The sequence below is a fragment of the Schistocerca cancellata genome, chromosome 6 (genome assembly GCF_023864275.1).
Source record: "Schistocerca cancellata isolate TAMUIC-IGC-003103 chromosome 6, iqSchCanc2.1, whole genome shotgun sequence".
NCBI classification, from domain to species: Eukaryota; Metazoa; Arthropoda; class Insecta; order Orthoptera; family Acrididae; genus Schistocerca; species Schistocerca cancellata.
The window spans coordinates 452,573,759-452,595,711 of NC_064631.1; the positions used below are offsets into that span (position 1 = coordinate 452,573,759).

Genomic DNA, 21,953 nt, shown 5'->3' on the forward strand with positions numbered 1-21,953 from the left:
GTTCATACAAAACAAAGTACTCAAAATCATAAGCAATGCTCCACAATACACACGCATCGCAGACCTTCACCGGGAATACCGACTTGAGACTCTCACAGAGGTAACCCACAAACTCAACACAAGTCTATAGAAACTCCAGACATTCGCAGAACCCGCTTATTCTGAATCTGGGGAACTACAACCACAACCATAGATGGAAACATAAAAGACCAAACGACATACTTGTAAGGACCTAAAATCTATGGCCAAGTACATGCAAACACAGCAGTACAGGTGAGCTCCTGTTAATTAGTCACCATTACTGGATATCCAGTTGGAACACACTTGCTGAATGACTGGCACACTGCATGATACCCATAATATCAAACCCAACCTTGCATGAACTATCGCAGCTAGTAAGCCACTACTGCTCTTACTACCCATCCCACTGTCGCAGAGGTTTTTTTCCCACGGCACAAGCCTTGGCACTTTTTTCCCTCTGCTCTTCAAATTGCTACCCTCACTCGTGTTTCATCCACTATGTATCACCTGATGGACTGTGTTAATGCATAGTCTTACCCAGACACACGGATAACATCACAGCCCAGCATCCTGTGATCCACCTATTAGATAATTAACATGTTGATGGAGGTGACAGTAGAACTTTTGGTTTGGTCACCATGTTGGTGCGGGCGTGGAGCGGCCCCATCTCTATTTAAAAAACAGCACAGCATTCGTCAGGAACCACCTGAAGATGGCAGCATGTACATCTGCCGAAATATTATGGAGAAATTACGACACTACCTGGTCGGATACCCGAGAACTGTTCAAATTGGAAATATGCTGGGAAAACTTCAGATCGCATATCTCTTAAATTAATGTTCTTGTCTTCCCTTAAGGCATGAGATTGCTATTCTTTATAGGGGCCTTCAGATGAATTTTATATGAAATGTTTTAAGATACGGCCTTCTGCCTTTTAAAATTGAAACTCTTCTTTCTAGCGATTAATTCGTTAAATTATTTGCGGATGTGCGGCCTTCAGCTGAGTTTCAATATCTCTTAAATTAATGTTCTTCTCTTGCTCTTAAGGCACAAGACTGTTATGCTTTTGTATGGGGGCTTCAGCCAAATTTTGCATGAAATGTTTTAAGATAAGGCCTTCTGTCTTTTGACTGAAACTCCTCTTATTGCTTAACATGCAGCCTCCAGATAAGTTCCATTAAAATTAAATTGCTAAGGCCTTCAGCCTGTTTAGATTGAAGATTTACAAAATAGTTTTTGTTGAAACCTCCAGAAGAACCTTGTATTTCAATTTCTTGCTTAGGCCTTGTGTCTTCGATTTTGAGTGTGAACTTCAGCCGATCTATAGTTAATCAAAGGACATCGATTAAAAATTTCAGTGTTTTGAATCCTTGTTGTAATATTGTGTGTTAATAAATAAAGTTTGTACATTGAGTGCAACTTATTTCGACCCCTTTCCACAACCTAATCTGTTCTGTCCTGCTAGCCCAGGCATTTCAAATGTGTGGTTTGGTAGGTAGTGGTAACTGTTTCTAAGATGGTGGAATTAATAAGATTAAGAAGCTATTTGGTTCAGGAAAAGTGAGATTACCTAGTACAGTCAAGACTTAAAGGGAAAGTCAATAGTTGACTACTTCCTATAAGACAGTGAGATGAATAGGAGCATAATTGACATTAAGGTAATACCATCATAGGCCTTGGGTAGCAACCACCGTTTGCTGGTAATGAACTTGAGAGGGACTAAGGATAATAAAGGGACAGAAAACAAGGAAAGACGTATAAGGGTATGGAAGTTGAAGGAGTATCTATAAGTAGTAAAGGAAAGCATCCCAAAGGCTGAACCAAAAACAATAGAAGATGAATGGGGTCAATTCAAGGGAACAGTAGTAAGTGCCGCAGAAGCAATATGTGGGAGGACAAGCAACGAAAAGAGCTGGAAAGAAACACCCAGGTGGAATGAGAAACCAAAGGATATAGTACAGAAGAAGAATAGAGCCTTTAGGGTATGGTTTCAGAAGAGGACAGTATTGACAAGAGAAGAGTATTAGGCAAGAAATAAAGAAGCGAAAAGAGTGGTGGCAGAGGAAAGAAGAAAGTGGATGGAACAGTGGACCACAATGATGGAGGAGGGTAGTGAAGGTTCAAAATGGTGTTATATGGGATGATTAAAAGTAAGAGGAAGAACAGTACAAAAGATTATTCTCGAATGGTGAACAAAAGTGGACAATATGTAGAGAATAAAGAGGAACTCAAGAATATGTGGAAGGAATATTTTGTAGAACTCCTGAACCAGAATGGAGACCTGGATGAGGAGGAACAGCAAATAGAAAAAGACATTACATGGAGGGGGGAGTGGAAGAGGCATTGGGCAAGATGAAGGGGGGGATGTCACCAGGTGTGGATGAGCTAAGTGTAGAGATGGTGAGAGCAGCAGGAGAAGAGTGGAGATGGTGGGAGCAGCAGGAGAAGAGTGGAGATGGTGAGAGCAGCAGGAGAGGTGTGGATACAATGGCTATATCAAGTAATGAAAATTGTGTGGAGACAGAAGATGATCCCAGAAGACTGGAAGAAGGGAATAATTGTCCCAATCTTTAAGAAGGGAAATAGAAAAGAGTGCAAGATCTACTGGGGGATAACATTGATGAGTCATTGTGCAAAGATTTTTGAGACATTTTTGAAAGCAAGAATTTGGGCAAAATTAGAAGGAACAATGAGAGAAGAGCAACATGGCTTCAGAACAGGAAGGTCCATGGTGGATCTAATTTTTGCTGTAAAACAACTGCAGGAACGGCACTATGAGTATGAAATAGGCCTTCCTGGACATTGAAAAAGTGTATGATAATGTACTTAGAAGCAAAGTGTGGAAAACCCTGGAGAACAGAGGAGTAGCAAACTAGATTAGTTGGAGGATAAGGGAAATGTACCATGGAAGTGTGAGCTGTGTGAAATTGGGAGGAGATAGATTTGCTTGGATTGAACAGAAGAATGGCTTGAGGCAGGGAAGTGCAATTTCACCATTAATCTTCATTGTAGTGATGGATGCTATAATGAGTACAGTAGCACAAGTAATTGGTGAAATAAAGATGAAACCTATGGTGTTTGCAGAAGATCTCATGATTTAAGGGAATAAGGAGGGGGAAGTACAAGAACAGTTGGATGTATGGGAACGAACAATACAAGAATATTGGTTGAAATTTAGTATAAGTAAGAGTGAGATGATTATCACAACAGGAAAGAAGGAGAGAGGAACAACTGGAATAACAGTTGATGGGGAATGACTGAGGAGAGTAGAGAGTTTCAAGTACCTAGGAAGCCTGATACAGGAAGATGGAGAAAATGACAGAGAAATAAATGAATGGGGGACAAAAGCAGAAGCATTTCAGATGAGTGTCAGAAGCCTGATATGGAGAAAGGATGTACCCCAAATCAGTAAAAAGGTTTTATACCAGTCATACTATGTCCCAATTCTGACATATGCAACAGAAACCTTGGTTATGAAAGGAAGAGAGAAAAGCGAAGTACAAGCTGGTGAGATGAAGTTCTTGAGAAACAGTGTTGGAGTGACAAACATACAGGTTAAGAAATGAGGGGATCAGAGAGTTGGAACCATTAGAGAAGGAGATAGAGAAATCAAGGCTGAGATGGTATGGACACGTTAACAGAATGGAGGAGAAGAGGATACCCAGGAGGATACACGAGATAAAACCGGAAGGAAAGAGACCAAGATTAGGACCGAGAGACAGATGGCTGAAAGGAGTAGAGGAATGCATCCAGAAGAAAGGAAAAGACTGGACCAAGGTGAAGACGGAGAGATGATTGCAAGACAGAAGATGATGGAGAGGCCTATGTTCCATACAGACCTGGCCAGAGGCTGGAAACTGCCAAAGATGATGATGATGATGATGATGATGATTAAGAAGAAGAAGCTACTCACCATGAAGCTGATATACTGAGTTGCAGACAGGCACAATGAAAAGACTGTTATGTACAAGGGTTGGAACTTTAGTAGTCGCAACTATTTATTTAAAGCTTGTACAAAATAGATACATGTTTCAAAGTAGTCACCAGCATTGTGTATAACCCGTTGCCAGTGATGTGGAAGTCGTAGGATACTCTTAGCAGCGGCAGTTGTGTTGACAGTTCGAGCGGCACAGTCTATTGCCGACGAATTTGTAGCAGTTTTGAAGTGAATGCCGTGAAGTGTTTCTTTCAGTTTAGAAATCAAGTTGTACTCATGAGGGCCCAAGACAGGGGAGTGCAGTAGGTAGTATAGCATTTAGCAGCCCCATCAGTCAAACAAATCAGTAACAGCTTGCACTGTATGTCTTGAGAATTGTTCTGCAAAATGATGGTCAGGTCCTGCAGAAAGTGTCATCACTTCTGTCTCTGTGCTGTTCATTTTTGGAACACAACCTACGATCAGCTTAGAGGCAGAAGTGTTGATACTTTCTGCAGGACCTGACCATCATTTTACAGAACAATTCTCAAGCACGTACAGTGCAAGGTGTTACTGATTTGTTTGACTGATGGGGTTGGTAAGTGCTATACCCCCTATTGCACTCTCCTGACTTAAGCCCTCATGAGTTCAACTCGATTTCTAATCTGAAGGAAACACTTCATGGCATTTGCTTCAGAACTGCTACAAATTCGTCAGGCAATAGACCGCGTCACTTGAACTATCAACACAATTGACACTACTAAGAGTATCCTATGACTTCCATATCACTGGCAATGGATTATACACAAGGTCACAAGGTCAGTAAAACTTTGAAACATGTATCTACTTTGTATGAGCTGTAAATAAATAGTTGCCACTATTAAAGTTCCAACCCTCATATTTAGCTTTCTGGAAGGGTTAAATATGTAACAGTCTTCTTGTGGTGCCTTTCTGCAACTCAATGTGTTATCTTTATGGTGATTAGCACTCTAACCTTTTCATAATATTGTTGTTATTCCTACCTGGACTTCCCATTGTCTAGTTAAAAAGCTGTTGCTTAAGTGAGCTTATGCATTACAGTTATGTCACACTGGCTTGCTCTTTCAAATGTGCAGAAAAAGGAAGTATGAAGCAAATAATGTATTAAAGTTTCAAAGAAAAACAGCTGTCAGAAAGCAATAAACTGTGTGAACAGTTTAAATTTAGTGCACAAAAATTCATACAAATTAGAGTCAGATGAGGACTGTAATGGTGAAGCTAACAGTGAACCATGTGGAGATAAACAGGACTGTACAAAAGAGACAGGCCTGATACAAGAAAGTATTGCATCACGGAAAAAAAATGAACAAAAAGTGACTGTGAACAGTAGAAAATCAGCAAACTCAAGCAAACAAACTGGGGAATCGCTGTCTCCCATAGGAAAAATGATCGAGAGCACTAGTTCAACAGAAAGCGTAGCAGTCCACAATAGTATTTTTGAAACATGTAAACTTTTCTTAACAAGCACAGCTAAAATTGATCTGTTTGCAGATAGTCAAGGATGAGGAATAGCCACCAAATTAAGTAATAGATGTACGTACAAAATCAATGCCATTGTAAAACCAGGTACCAATTTCAAAGTTGTGACTGCAGTAAGCTGTGAAAAAGTATTGGAGCTGATCACAAATGATTTCTCTGTTTTCCTTGCTGGATCATATGACATAGCAATGAGCAGTACAAAGGAACTAACAATTTCTCTTAAGCAAAGATTGCTTGAGTTCAGAAACACAAAAGTGATCATTTTTTCCGTTGCACATTGCCATGACCTATCAAACTGGTCCTGTGTAAATGAAGAGGTGCAAAAAACAAAGTCATTCAAAATATCTGCAGACACTTTAAAAATGCAACTTGTGGATATAAGTGAACTTGGAAGAAGATTCCACACAAATCACGACCGCCATCTCAACAGAGTGGGAGAGAAATTCATTATTTGCAAGATTTTAGAAATAGTAGATCAAAAATTATGCCTGAAACAGGATATCTCAGTAGCCATACCTCTCAATGACAAATGTGTTGTGACTAATTCTATAAATAAGAAGTGTGTGGCAACAGAAGTGACATCTTTCAAGGCTTGAAATGGTCCATTTATCTCTGTGCCAGAAACCTCAGAAACAGAACCAAAAGAACACTCAGAGATTGGCGGTACATACACAGTGTCAACAGTAGATACTACATGAGGAATATGTTGCAGGAAAATTTATGCTAGCAACATGAAAACAGCAGCAGAAGTTCCACCCTGTCTTGTGGAAATAAGTGAGGAAGAAACAGCACCAGTTATAATGTCTAATGAAGTGAGCTAGACGAAAAAAGCAACACCAATAATGGAAACTAAATTAACAACAGGAGTCACCTGTCTCCTTAACAAGAGAGGAGTCTCACCACCAGCCCATCTCAAGGATTTTTTATTAGTAACTGTTGTGAGGAAAACACTGAAGTAAGAAATCTATGAAAATCTGTACTTAGGCAGATAAAGAAAAGTAAAAAACTTATTTAATGTGTTGGAATATGAATGGTCGGAAGGCAGATAGTATCAGAATCAAAGAACTGCAAATTAACCTCAATCAAAGCAAAAATATCAAAGTTGTCTTATTAGATGAGCATTGGTTAACTAGTGACTCCATAAAATTTTTAAATAAACTGGAGCTTTTCAATGCAGCAAGCAGCTTTTGCAAAAAAGAAAGATCCCATGGGGGCTCATGCATGCTTCTCGATATCTGCATAACATATGAAATAAAGACAGATTTTGATTATTTAAATAAGGAGTGTTCCTTTGAAAGTAGTTGTATTGAACCAAAAGACATGAACACAATAGTCAAATCAATTTGAGAACTTTTAACACTGCAGCACATCAACAATCATGAATAATTTAATGATTATAAAGATTCCGCCTCGATTGCAAACTGAAACCGGATGTTGACCTAAGTTTCGGTGCGGATAACCACACCTTCTTCAGAACACACTAAAACTAAACTGCCTAAAGAGGCATGGTCCAACATTAATACAGAATGCCCAAAAGGGCAAAAGACTTGCATAAAATTTAAAATAAACGGTATGTATGTACCATGTCAATAGCTGCACTTAGCTCAAACGTCAGAAGCGTGCTTCCTCACTCCAGCCAACATTCGGTGGGCCATGGGCTCTCAGGTAAACAGTGGCACAAAACATTTTGTTGACATAATTCACAACTCTGGTTTTAAACTAAATTGTTAAGAATTCACTAGAGAAAATGCCAATTCAGCTACTTGTATGGACAGCATCTTAACAAATGATGTGTTCAGCAGTGAAAACTAGTCCTGTTTAGACTCAGGAATTTCTGATCATTCTCCATTGTTTATTCAGCTGCTGTAAAAAACTAAACCAAATGTTAAGAAAGCTTTTATGAAAAGGGACTTTAGTAAAAATAACTTGAACCTATTCATGAGGTGCATTCAACCACATTGCATTCACATTTAAAATTATGGGTGCATTTTTGTATTAGACATCTTCATATGTATAAATGATTTCATAATTTTTGTCAACTGATTTTTTTTTTAATTATAAGTTTGGAGAAGCATGCATTTCCAAAAGAGAAATATGTATTTATGTTATCTTTTTTGATGTCTCGTCTTTTGCTTGCATTTATGTACAACAAATTTTAAAGTATTGTGCATCATATGACTGAATTTAAAATGGTAACCAGCAGGAAAGCTCTTCCTGGTTACTAATGCGGGGTTGTGATAAAAAGAGTGCTGCCTCAGTTTTATGGTACTTTCAAGTAAGGTGTAGCAGAAGCAGGACACATCAACAGCTGCAGAGTGTACTGTGCTGCTTGATCTCATAAGAAGCTTAAAATGCAGATGTCTAATCCTCTTACAGACTTCCCCATGCTTGTCACATTGGTAGCAGCATGTGACTTCTGGCTACTGTAATCAGTTATATAAAAGCCTCCTTCGCTCTGCATTTCATTTCAGAAGTTATTTGGACAATAAGCAGCAATGGTGCTGTTTGTGACAGTTCTGTTCCTAACAGCAGTATCTCTTTTACACGATGGAACCTGTTTCTCAGTTCCCCCCGCAGAAAGAAGTTTCACACCAAGTAATGCAGGTATGTAGACAATAAATAGACACACTGCTTTCTTATTATTTGAATGATCTAGTACACTGTTGGTATTCACTTAAGTGGCTCCTACATAATCAGACTGAGTAGAGGCATTAACATTGTAGGAATTTGGATTTATGTAAGAAAAAGTATCTGGATAATTTAGTGTTCTCCATTCCAAAAAAGACTGTCATTTCAGTTCTGTGATAGAATAGTACCAATTGACAACAGGAATAGCTACATGGCCTTTACAGTTTTGGAGGTTCAGATAAACTGATTCAAGTAATGTATTTTGGAAAAAGTCGATAACAACACTTTTTAGGTTACTGTTGCCATACTGAATAGCTGAAGGCCAATTCATATGCCAAAAACATGAAAAACAGTAGCAGTAGCAAAAAAATTGTATGCATAGATGTAATTGTGTTATTCTCACTGGATACATTAAAAAACAAAAAAGGGCAATGAAATACCAAAGATATCCTTGTCTCTTCATTCCAAAAGCAGAACAGTACAATACAAAAACCATCAATTAATATCATTGTTCATACACTGTAGCTAAGAATCTATACATCAATTTCTGGATTGTCTTCTCAGTAACAAACATTTCACAAATTATAGATCCTATGAGTGACAGTTGTTATGTCTCTGTTATCAGTAGTTATAATGAAACCCTATTAGAATAACTGTCAGTATTTTTCTAATACTTCTGTGTCTTTTGGAAACAGTTATATGTATGAATATAAAGATAAACAGAATAGATATTTACTGATTTTTTTGAACATTATTTCAATTAAACTTCATGCCTCTTCATTGGAGAAGTTGTCTGAGAATGAAATCTTCATGAAATTTATGTCAAATTAAATGTGGTACACATTTTTTTCTTATAAATAAATATATTTATAGTTATGATACCTTGCTTCAGTGAATGCCGTGGAAACAGTTTACAACATAAACAAGCAGTAATGCAGCAGTCTCATTTCACTAAAAGTACATTATGGAACCAAAGGTTGCTTTAGTCTTAAGACTTATACTTGTGAAATGACCCCTGATTGATTTTTTCTTCAGTATAGCCACATTTTCTGCCACATGTTCTTTTGAGAATTTTTGACAACAGTAATTGCTTAATTACGAGAAGACATTCTTTATTTTACACAGAACTGGGCAGAAAGATTCCTTATCAAATCCTAAATGAATTAAACAAATTTATAGAAAGTAGCAAATATCCCATAGTTAGCACTGTGAGCAAAAGTGCAGGCATTTACATTTTTCTCAACTGACCTATGTGCAGGTGTACATAGTTTCAAAAATAATTTGTTTTTCTAACTAGTAGCCATCTTTAGTGTAAAATTTTGTTGTTTCTAAGAGATTCTCATTACATGAATGATGACATGGTTCCACAGCTCATTGAATTTGTACTCTAAATTAATGTTACTTCAGTTTTGGTTGTCAGGCTGTTTTTAAACATGTTCCATCAACATATATGTTGGTGCAAATTACACAGTGGCAAAAATAAAAACTGTGTATGACTTCTCAGAGGAATAACTAAGAACCAAATTTATTATTTGGCATTATAGACAGTTGTGGATGCAACATAACACAATGCTTAGCTTTGACTCATACCACTACGTAGTGTGTAGTATGCACAAAACTACATGTTCACAAAACTTGCTACTTTTCAAGTGTCAAAAATGAGCTAGTACCCAAAGATGTGACACAAATACAGGTTAGAAATTCAGCCAGTTGTGTAATGATGCTGTCATTCAGAAAATTTATAATGGCCAAGGAAACACAAATGATGAAATTAATGGATTCACATTGTGATGCAAAAGTAAACAACAGTCCTGTTTTCAGTCAATGTGGAAGACATACAAAGCATCCATAAATATTTCCACATAATAAACATGGACTATTTTAATTGGAGAAAAGATCACTTGGAATTTGTCTAGAAGTCTGAGCTGGCTGTTTAATGTGGTCTGATTGGAAATATAATTGTTTAACCTGCTTTGATAAAGGTTACCATTTTCATGTACGCACACAATTCCCAGTTGTCACCACCTATTCTGTTACTCCAAAATGATTCAAGCTCAACCTCTTTATGTTACTGTATGAAGCACTACATTTGTTAAACACATCTTCTGCAACATTATTATATTATTTCCATACCATGTTCTCCAAACTCATTTCCCATCCACCTGCTTGAGTGAAATTCTGTGTCTTCCACTACATATTTCAACTTTCACTATTTCTAAGATGGACATCAACTGTTTTTCTTCAGATAGTCCTCATGAAGTAATTATTTGAATAAAAAGATATCATACAACACCCCCAACATCCCTGTTTTTGAGGCTGGGACTGGGAAAGTGATTACATGCAAGTATAACTGTGGAACATATATACAATGGTGGAAAGACATCCCTAGCACCCTTAGGGATGGGAGTGAGGATGTAAAGAGGATGCCAAGTAAAAGTCACTAAAACCAAACTATATTAGTGTTGAATCCATAGTTTCTGAGGTGACTAGGTAGACTGATAACAGTTCTTGTGATGTTTCATACTTATGGCTGTGGGTGACAGTAGGAAGGGGTGACATATCAAACATGCAAGTGTAATACTACTGCCATCACTACACAAATCTGGAACACTTGGTGTAATTTCAACAAAATTTGGTACACACATGACTTACTATTTGGAAAAAATACTGTGGACTAGGATACTACTCATTATTGTTTGTATTTCATTCAATCTTCTCCATTATAGCATTAATATTTACACAAATAGGAATACTTATTACTTGATACATGTATTCTCTCACTTCTTATAAACAAGCTTTCCAGCTTGTTAATAACAAAGTCACTTACAAGTATAATACACTTGCAGAAAAAATTAACTTCACTGTTCTTTGCTTACACTAGCTTCATATGAGAAAAGAGTGGAGTGTCCAGGCACAAAATTCATTGGTAATTTATCCAAGGTTGTAAACTGTCAGACACACAACACTTATTGAGTTAAAAGAGACTGAAAATGACCATTCATTTATTTTTGGTTCTGCTTCTGTGTAGCATGGATGGATTCTTCAATAGAAGTAGGAGTCAAAAAATACACTTTAAATATACAGTTTACAGCCATATATACCATAACTTTTAATATAACTTTTAATTCATGGTTCCATAGGCAACTGCACACATTTTTCCATGAAGACACTGACCATCTACTCCCACAGTGGAGCAAATGTATTAACAGTTATGGCAATTAATTTTGAAATAGTAAACAGTTTATTTACTTTTTCCCTTCCATATCACTTTCATATGACTACCCCTTATAAGTACTGGCTACACATGCTGTCTCCACCTAATTTTGTAGCTTTCCTAAGTGAACTGCTTTGATAAATCTAAATACTGATTTTTACCTTAGATAAAAGTGATAAAGGGCACAGAGAGCTAATGATGTTCAGCTTTGGTGTTTTCCCAACAATAATGTTCTCATACAAGACTTCAGAAGGTCATTGAGCAACAACAATTGATAATGTAATTCTAAATTCAACTGTCTTTCATAAATAATATTTTAAATTGTCTTTGCTTTGTTCTCAGGATGTGTTGTGCATAGTGCACAAATTTAGCCTTTTTGATGACAAGTTGATTATTTTTGTGGTTTATCTTTAATTCTTGATTAGAGATAGTCTGCTACATTAGATAATATTCTCTCTTCTGGTTGCAAGCTACTTTGATTCCCTTGGCTTCCACTGTAATTGTATTTGACCAGTTGTAAAGGAAATTTGGATTCCTGTTATTGTAAGAATGTTTTCAGAAAAGAATTAAACTTTCATCCACTGCGTGCCCTTGGTAAATTTTGTGTGTGTGTGTGTGTGTGCGTGTGTGTGTGTGTGGTTGTGTGTGTGTGTGTGTGTGTGTGTGTGTGTGTGTGTGCGTGTGTGAAGTGTGAAGTGCACAGCTTCACAATTTTGAACATTTAAATGAAGTTTCCAATCCTTGCACCACTTATCAAGATTTGACAGGATATTTGTGCAGCTTTTTCAGACAGTACTTCATTATAGATAACTGCATCATCTGCAAAAAAAAGTCTAAGGTTAGTATTAATGTTGTCTGTGAGGTCATTAATATACAACATGACAACACACTTCCCTGAGGCACACCTGAGTTACTTAGTCACTCTCCAAAATAACTTTCTGCTTCCTCCCTACCAAAATACGCTCATTCCAGTCATAGTTTGGCTTGCTACACCAAATCATTGTACTTTTGATAATAAGTGTATATGTGAGAAAACTGCAAGGTGGGTTTCATAAGATTGAAATTTTGAGAATCCATGGTGGGTAGCATGGAGATCATTCTGTTTGAGATACTTCATTACACTTTATGAAATAATAGATGCCACAGGCATATCAGAGGAAAGTGTACAGTACATTTTACATGAAGAATGAGGAGGAACTGTGGGATAGGAACTGCATTAATTGAATGCTGACCAATTACAAATGCAGAAACAGGTTATACAGAAATATTTGGAGTTGATATATAGGCCCATGACTTCACCCCATAAATGAAACTGTTATCAAATCATTGAGTGAAACACAGTAGCCCAATACAAAATAACTGATAATAACTTTTTTATGTAAATCATATAGTCTTTTATTGTCAAGCTGTGGAATTTTTTCCTTGTCCTCATAACTTAATGGCATTTTATTAACACTGACATCTGATGTACCTCTGCACAGGCCACACCATAGGGAACATAGAGTACAATTTTAAGTCCAATGAAACTAGGAGTTACAGGGTTCTGGAAACATTATTGAGTTGGATTTTAATATACATAGAGATGTCTCATCTAGCTCACCATTCATCTTCTTCATGAATTCCACACTTTTTCATCGTTTGTGGCAGGCACTATTACTTCAGATACAGTATTAGTTCCCATTACCCAGGTGAAAAAGCACTACTGCTAAAATTGGATATGTTGTGATGAATATTGCTATATCCACGAATAACTGAATATCAATGCATGCATCAGAATCCAGGAGAGAAACACCTGAAGCCATAAGGTGGAAGGGCCACCTCCAGAAGAGAACACGACACTAAGCAGAAGCTGAGCTAAACCAGGGTGGATGACAGTGGACTAGACATAGACAAGGACAATACCACAGCAATCTGTTTAGACAATGGAGTGCAAAGTGGACACTTTCACCATAATGGTGTCAGCAGGCTAAGAGAAAAGAGAGACATAATCTGAAGTGTGACCATAGAGAAAGACTAAGTGTCAAGTGAAGTTTTTATGAATAATCCATAATACAGTAATGATGGTAACTGAGAATATCATATGTGAGTACAGAACTGACTGACCATTCACTGGGTGGCTGTATTTGTATCAGCCATGAGGAACAGTATTGGCTGGTGTATTCATGTAATGAGAGGTGGTACGAGTCCAGTGCTGTGACGGGATTGTGCCCTCTAACGGTCATCTAGGTCCATTCCTTCCAGTGGGCATTCGACTTCTACAGATCCAGATACCAGATATATTATGTCAGACTATGTGTTCTTTCTTCATCTAATGATCATTTTAACTACCTACCAGCCTACTGAAACTCCTAGGAGTAATTTTCTGAAGATTATATAAACACTAATTGAATTCTGTAGAAGCTATGGAAACAAGTCATCTCATACAAATCCACATATGAACAAGTAAGTCTGTTACAAAAAGTGTGTGCCACATTCCCCAGAGGGTAACTGCTAACATGTGATTCACTTAACATTGTTTCACTTGATTTTTACCCAGTTCACATCAGTCATGGTATTTTTCTCTGAAGAACAAATTGTTTCTTCACCACTGCTGATGAAAATTTGCACATCAGACTGTATATTGATAGGGAGCTGAGCAAATGCTGATCTGCCTGCAGATCTGGAACTCCAAAATTGCCAAATCTGAACCCACTGTTGCTGTCTTATGTCCGTGAGGTGTACAAAATTTAGCACTTTCTAGTGGTGCACCCCAGGAACAATTCTAAACAAGTCTTTTGAAATCTCCTTTTTCTTTTTGATACTTAATATTCTACAGAAAAACAATAAATATGACATGATTAGTTAAGATTTTGTATTTATCCATTTCTGCCAGACAGATATGGCTCCTGCATATAGGAGATATTACAGTAGCTCCTCTTTATTATGGAGAAAACAAATTATAATTTTACATGGGAAAATCATCTGTGGTATATAAATAACTCTCTCACACAAAGATGAAGCAGTGAGCAGTCACCGGGCACAGAAAGAAGACTGAAATCCTAGCCAAGCTTTTTGGGCTTTATTTTATTTATTTATTTATTTATTTTATTTATCCATCTGTTGACAATAAATATTGTATGGATGTTGTCAAGGGTACATGTAAGCCATTTCAAAGAAATGGGACACAAACAATATATACGTAAAAAAGTACAAAACAAAATAATACAATGAAGTTAATAATAATACAATGAAATTAATATAGCCTATATACATCCCTGCTTGTTATTTTACATGCATAGTCTGGTTTCCATAAGGCTTTAGTTTTGTCCTCCCTAAACGGCAAGTCCTTATATACACAACACTGCTTAAGTACATATTTACATCACACAATAGCTGTCCTTTAAGTATGTAAATGTAATGAATGATTAAGTAACAAATGATTAGGTACAGATAGAGTATTTTCCATTTTGCCTTTATAAATATCATCAGAAAAAATTTATTGACCTACCAACTATGTATCCTTACAGGACAATGTAACCATGCGTGTGCATATGTTTATACAGATCAGTTATTTCTGAGGAACAACTTTGTCTGAAAGCTTAGCAATGATTTCAGTCTAGTTTCTGTGTCTGTCAATTGCTCAGTTCCTCAACTGTGTGGTGAATGACTTCCTGTATGAATGTAAATAATTTAAGGTGTCACATACACACTTGTGCTGCTGCTAACCTAATTAATTAATCTGGATGGATAAGTCTATATCAACTTGTACTGCCACATCAAATAATTTTAGAAATGGAAGCCGTGCAAAAAAGAAATACATCATTTCAGACTTAGATAATGTCTTCTGCATCATTAATTATAATAATTTTGTTCTGTTTTTATATTATTCCATCTCATTATTAAATAAACTGATAAACACCTGCTTGAAAACAATTTTGTGTTCAGACACTTCTCAAAATTGCATTTCAATTTTTTTTCATATATTGAAGATATAAATATTCATATTACTATTATACTTTCTTTTTTAAATTGCAGGGCAAAGAAGAGGCATCTATGGACCCCCTGGGCTAACTAAAGTTGCTACTGAAGGTGGATCTTCAGTATATGCTGCAAAACCATCAAGTTCTTCAAACCCAATGAATCCTTTCCTAAGCCTCAGACCCTTTCTTCCAGTGAAGCCCACATTCTTTCCCCCAGTGGTAGACCCAAACATTTTTATCAACAAGAAAGCTCAGATGCTTGACAGTTTATTTTCATCTTCTGCTATTTCCAACTTTGTTCCTAATGCTGGAGTTTCTAATTCAGCAGATATGACTGCAAATGATTTTCCAGTGCCTCAGACATCAGGAGTTAATCCTAAAGACTTCATTAACTCAAAAACTGAATTTCTAAGTAATCTTTTTGATCAGCTATCATCAAATGATGAACCTGCTTCTACAGTACAGAGAGATTTAATCAGAGCATATGATGACACTCCTTCTATACAACGCCGTGTAGTCCCTGGCCCATCACCATTCTGGGGGCCCATCCTTAGTCCAACAGAGAAGATAAAGCTATTCACAGACAAGAAAACACAATTCCTGGATAAGCTTTTTACAAGTATTAGTGTTACACCACAGCCAGAAACAGACAGTGCAAATGTCCTAGATGAGACCAGCACAACAGTGAAACCAACGATAGTGCCACCGGACTTCTGGATTCCACAGTACAAGAAACCTGTAACAATGCAAACAAGAGCAATGCCTGGTTCAGTACAGCAAAGTCTCGCTCCTCAGCCACCACTGTCATGGAATCCATTAATATCACCAATGGCAAAAGCTTATTCAGATAAGAAAACAGATTTTCTAAACAAACTTTTTGCCAATGTAGTACCTTCTCCAGAGGCATCACCACAAATGGGTAGTGCTTTTGATACAATAAGCCCTACTGTAAAACCAACAATAGTACCACCAAGCTTTTGGTTACCAGCATATAAGAAAAGTAGTCCTACTGCTGAAAATGATATTGCTGTTAACAATCCAGCAAGTGCACCAGTTTTCAGTCCAACCTACTTCATCACTAAAAAGAATGACTTTCTAACAAAGCTTTTCCAGACCCTTAATACAACAAACCCTAGTGCAACAGGATACTCTGGCATTGGTGTAGATACAACTGCATATCCATACTTCTTGGCTCAGCTCTTCGATTACCTTAATGATTCTAATACCGGTAAAGACAGTGCATACTCATCTCCCAAACGTCACTCTCCAGACTCTGAGAAAATTAGAATAAGTGATTTAGAGAAATTCCTGAGAATCATCAGTGACGACTATGATAGTGAAGGAAGCTCAACAACAGATCTCTTCAGTGAAAGAAGTGTTACCATGGCTGATCCTGTCAATATCGAAAATGCAAAAGACATGTTTGTGAATAACATTCTTGCTGAGCTAGCAAACATCAAGAATAGTATGTTGCAAGCTGCCAGTGAAGTAGTACAACAGCAGAAATTAGTAAGCACATCTCCAGCTTCAGGGAAGAAACCTGGAACCACATATGGGTCACCATACAAGATGTGGGGAAAAGCTGGTGCAGGAATGCCAACTGCTGATCCTTTGCAGCCATTTGTAACAAAAATGACATACCTCAGCCATCTTTTCGATACACTGACACAACTTGAGAAGAATATGACATCAGCAATTGAGCAGCAGGCTGCTTTAGGAGCTCAAAAGAACACTGACAATGAAGTAATATCAAACAGTAGGAGAGGTTTAAGTGGTGTTGACACAAATAATGACTTGGCAGCATTACAACTTTGTGGTGCAAATGGTGAACTTCCACTAACTGAATTAACTTCTCTAACAAATGAACCCGTGACTGCTGATACTTTGACAAGTGACAATCTTCTAAATAAAAGCAAGAAGTTGTTTTGTCATTTGCTAGCAAAAGCAGGAGCAGAGAAACAAAAAGGAAATGGTGTCCCATCTCCTGAGCCAGTATCACGAAGCATCAAAATGGCAGTTCATCAAGGTTATCAGAGTCTGCCCCCTGGAACAGAGGAGTTACTGCAAGCAGGAGGAGGTGGAGGCGGTGAGACACAGAACCAGGAAGGAGGTGGCCTGAAGTTGCAGGTGGGAATAACTTCTCTCATAATAGTATTTTTGAATTCTTTACTGCAGGTATGGCCAATAAATTAAAAGCTCCATAAATTACAATAACATAAAAGTATAAAAATATGCTGACAATTGCAATTAAAAATGTAATAATGAAGAGGCTATGTTGTTATGACAGAACACTATTTTAGGATTTCTTGTACATCCAATTCATTACACAAAACAGGTATTTTCTCTTATGCTATAATACTTAAATCAAAGAATTTATGTTTCATTTCTCACTGTGAGATGGAAGCAAGCACTGACTGTTCATTTTTAATTAAAAGAAAGAATTACAAAATAATACTGACTACAGTATTTTTTATTTTTTGTTGGTATGGTAATAATTAATTGTTACCGTTCCAGTCTTCCCACCTGTCGCATCAGCCATAAAGATGGCTCAAGTTCTAGGCCAGAGTTGGTTTTGGGAATCTATTGGCTGCTGATTCCTATTTTTGAAAAATGAAATGATTGGAGGAGTTATTTATTCTCAGAGAGAGAATATAAATGCCTTAGCACTTTACAAATATGGCAATGGAAAGTTCTTGGTAGAATACACATAATTTCAGGAGTAAAGATAACAATTACTGAATAGTTGAGGTGCTGAGTTGCTGATTAGCACAAAAATAAAAGTTTATGCGCCTATCAATGACTCAGCACCTCAACTCTTTGGTGAGTTATTACCTTTCAAAATAGACATCCTCTTAAAGGACTAGGAAGTGATAGGCAAGGTTCAAAGTAAAAGCTGGCATCCTGGAACTTCGTGTGAGTGACCTACAGGACTCACAGAAAACTTAATAAAAACACTTGTAATTGGGCTGAGAACCTCTTCTCTAAACAGAATCAAACTGTTATATAATTACCGAAGTATTATTGAATAACTATATTTGGTAATTTACATAGCACCAACATAACAGGAGTTAATTACACATTAACTCATCAACATATACAATGCACCATCTCAGTGATCTATAAATCAGATTAGTTAAATGTGTTAAATAACTGTATGAGCCATTGAGCTATCTTCAACTCGTTTCAGCACAAAAGTAATAAATTTCCTGTAGATTAAATATTATTCATTTTACAACATTCAAACACAATATAACTACTTCAAGGACTTGTTTTTACACTTACATTCATAAATGCAAGTAGCAATTTTGTACAGGATGCTGCAGCCACTATCACTGCATTAACTACACAGCTGTCACAACCAGTAAAAGCAAAGAGAAACTATTATCAGCTACAATCAGTGTCATTCCTTCATTGCAAAACTAGACAGAAAATCACAAATAGAACACTACAATTTAAAAAATAAAAAGCCTGTGAATATTTTTAAATATAATTCCAATTCTGATAATATTTACCAGTTCTTTTTTTTTTTTTTAGTTTTTGCATTGGCTTCTTACATGTAATTTCCATAATGTGTGCCACTCCTCTTCTTCACGAAATTAAAACACATGAAAATTACCACCAGAAGTCTCCAAAAGTAGAGTTACATTTGCATGGAAACTTAATGTAACATTTTCTAAAATCATTGTATTGTTGTTGGTTGTCTGTACACTTGTAACCAACATTTACAATTTGCCTACGACTCAGTGTTCACAAAATAAAAGATAACATACAAGCACAGAAACATCATCTTCGTGTTATCACAGCACTTTGTCCACAGTAAATTAGAAAACATTAAAATTTTCCTTTTTTAGAACAGCAAGTGTTAAATTGGAAGAATAGAAATATTAGTAGCTTCTATAAGATAATACTTTAGTGATTCTTCAGTGCATTTGATACACCTGAAATTTATAAAAACCTATCATAGTTTAGTAAGGATTGATGTCAACGATACTGTTCTTTATGTGACTGCAGCAAATTTGTATTTGATCTGAAATATAACTAACTGTTACTTAAAGCACACTGATGAATATTATTATATGACAACTCTTTCTTACAGATTAAAGTGCCAGCATAGATATTCTGGAGTTCTACACCTGTGGGATAGTTGTAAACTACTTATAAGAAGCAAAACTCATTGAAAGCAAAAGGTGGTTGAAAGATGAAATCAAACTCTTCAACAGTTGCAGAAAGAGTTTATACATTCATGTTAAATGGAAGCATCCTTCCATTATAATTATGGAGAAAATATTAAATAATAACATATTTCACAATAATGTTGAATTGCAAATAAAACGCATTTATGTAGCATAATCCTACAATCATATATAATGAAAATTCATTACAAAAGATTTGTTTATTTTGCCTGTAAAGAAAATCAATCATTTCCATGTCCCTTTTCAGAGAATATATCGTTTTAACAAATCACTATAAGTTAACTCCTACAACAATGATATCCACAAACAGAAAGCTGCTAGTTGTTTGTCAGTATTCATATTTTATAGATATTCATTTTCTTGAGGAAAGTGCATTTCACTGGATTGTTTCATAAATTGTTTCTCATTTCCTCACTCTCTTTCACATCAGAAAAAAATAAGAAAAAAATTATACCTCATAAATTTTAGTGATGCTATCTTGATTTTTGGACTGTTTCAGAAAACTGGCCTCGACTATGGCCAAGAACAGTGGTCTAGCCATCACCACCACAACCGGCATCATTAATTTTTAACGGACTTTCGGTTTCAAATCCAAATCAAATGAACTGAAATGAGAATGCTATCACATACTTAGCAATGTGAAGACTGCAATAATTTGCCAAATATATTTATGATAATAGTTAGTAAATATTTTTGTGACTGATAGAATTTTAGTGTTGCTCAGTTTATGGTACCATACATACATTTTAAATAAAACTTCTATGAAACATATTAATTTATTTTAATCTTTCATTTCTAAGTGTATCTAACTGTACACTAGTGCCAGGTAGAAAAGTATGACTGTGACATACGACACACAGTATACATGACATGCTGAATAATCTTCATCAGTATGGGCATATACTGCCGTGGGTGGAATCCTGCATCATGTGCATTGCTTTATGTAAGGACAGCAATGCTCTGGAAGCAGGACATCATCCAGGGCACAAACAAATCTGGTGGGAATCTTAAGTGTGAAAAGTACTTGACTGCAGCACAGAATGAAGTAACATACAATAAAGATACTATAGAGGATAACTAATTACACTTCAATATACAGAGAGTTACTTTTCTTTATAACACATCTGCCTCTGGTTGTAAAAATGACAAAATCTAAGTATGGATAAAAACTTTCACCATGAAACCAATTCCTACCACCTACTACAATTTTATCAACAAAACAAGAGTGTATCAGCAAAGTTATATATATTTTATGGTTTGAATTGTGAACTATGTTCTTAATTTGGTATTAAAATGTCAAAACGAATAGTCACCTGAGAATTTCTGATCCTAAAGTGCAAATAAAAACTTGACTTTATATGTAATTATTTTGTTGTTGATGAATAGTTTAGATAGTAAGTTCATCTGCACTGTTTCATTAAAAGTAAAAGTTTATTAGCAGTCAGATTGATTTTGAATAATCATATTATCACATACTGCCAAATTCAATCACCCCAAACTGTTTACTGGGGTAGCAGGTTAAGCAAGTCAATATTACAATTCCATTAACATTATCAGTTCTGTTATAGACAATAACAAATTATCTCATTTATACTTCAACATAAGGTTTACTTTAACATTCAAAATTGTTAACTATTCTGAAATGGGCTGGCTCTTTTACCCAACAGGCAAAGGAATAATTGCATTGAAACTTCGTTACGTATCTTTACGATTTACCATGGAACGATTTACACATGGAACTACTTCTTCTTCTTCTGTCTCTGTCTCTGTCCCCCCCTCCCCCCCTCTCTCTCTCTCTCGCCCTATCTCTTTTTTTTTTTTTTTGGGTGGGGTGGGGTGGGGGTGGGTGGATGCTCTTGTTGACTGCAAAGATCAATGATTCTGTATGATTTGGGTAACAAACACAATATTCATCAAGTGTAATGACTGTCAGCATTACCAATTCCATACAAAATATTTATTTATACACATTATATGGATAGATACAACTTAAACACTTGGCATCTCAGAAAACACTGCCCTGGGTCCAGAGATATTGTTTTTTCAGCCATAGTCTTGGGGACATTAGTCCATAGAACTTGTGTCCCCCCACTTCCGTCTGCCAGTACATCTCTCCTGCTTTTCAGATTCTGCAGGAGATCTCTGCAGACCTTGCTGCAGACAACTGCCCATCAAATGTAAGAGTCTACATCGAGACCCCAAAGCAACAAACATTTTTAATATGCCAGGTATGTTCTACATCTACGCACATACTCCACAAGCCACTGTATGGTGCATAGTGGAGGGTACACTGTACCACTACTGGTCATTTCCTTTTCTGTCCCACTTGCTAATAGAGGGAGGGAAAAATGACTGTCTATATGCCTCCGTATAAGTCCAACTTTCTTGTATTATCTTATCTTTGTAGATCTTATGCGAAAATTATGTTGGTGGTAGTAAATTTGCTCTGCTGTCAGCTTCAAATGCCAGTTCTCTACACTTTCTCAACAGTGTTCTTTGATCAG

At 36.4% G+C, this 21,953-nt stretch overlaps 1 protein-coding gene across 3 annotated transcripts; it reads left to right on the forward strand.

The window, feature by feature from the left end:
• Positions 1-7,903: 7,903 nt before the first annotated feature.
• On the forward strand, positions 7,904-20,220 carry LOC126190981 (uncharacterized). 3 transcript variants are annotated; one of them, XR_007538306.1, is made up of 4 exons: positions 7,904-8,059; positions 15,312-17,383; positions 19,353-19,443; positions 19,949-20,220. XR_007538306.1 is itself a non-coding variant. In XM_049931655.1 (3 exons), exons 1-3 carry the CDS (start codon positions 7,951-7,953, stop codon positions 19,368-19,370), a joined length of 2,199 nt encoding a protein of 732 aa, XP_049787612.1. In that variant the 5' UTR covers positions 7,904-7,950; the 3' UTR covers positions 19,371-20,220. The 3 variants fall into 3 exon arrangements, 2 of the variants coding, with proteins under 2 accessions (XP_049787612.1, XP_049787611.1); XM_049931655.1 differs by having other exon boundaries at positions 19,353-20,220; XM_049931654.1 differs by lacking the exon at positions 19,353-19,443.
• Positions 20,221-21,953: the final 1,733 nt, after the last annotated feature.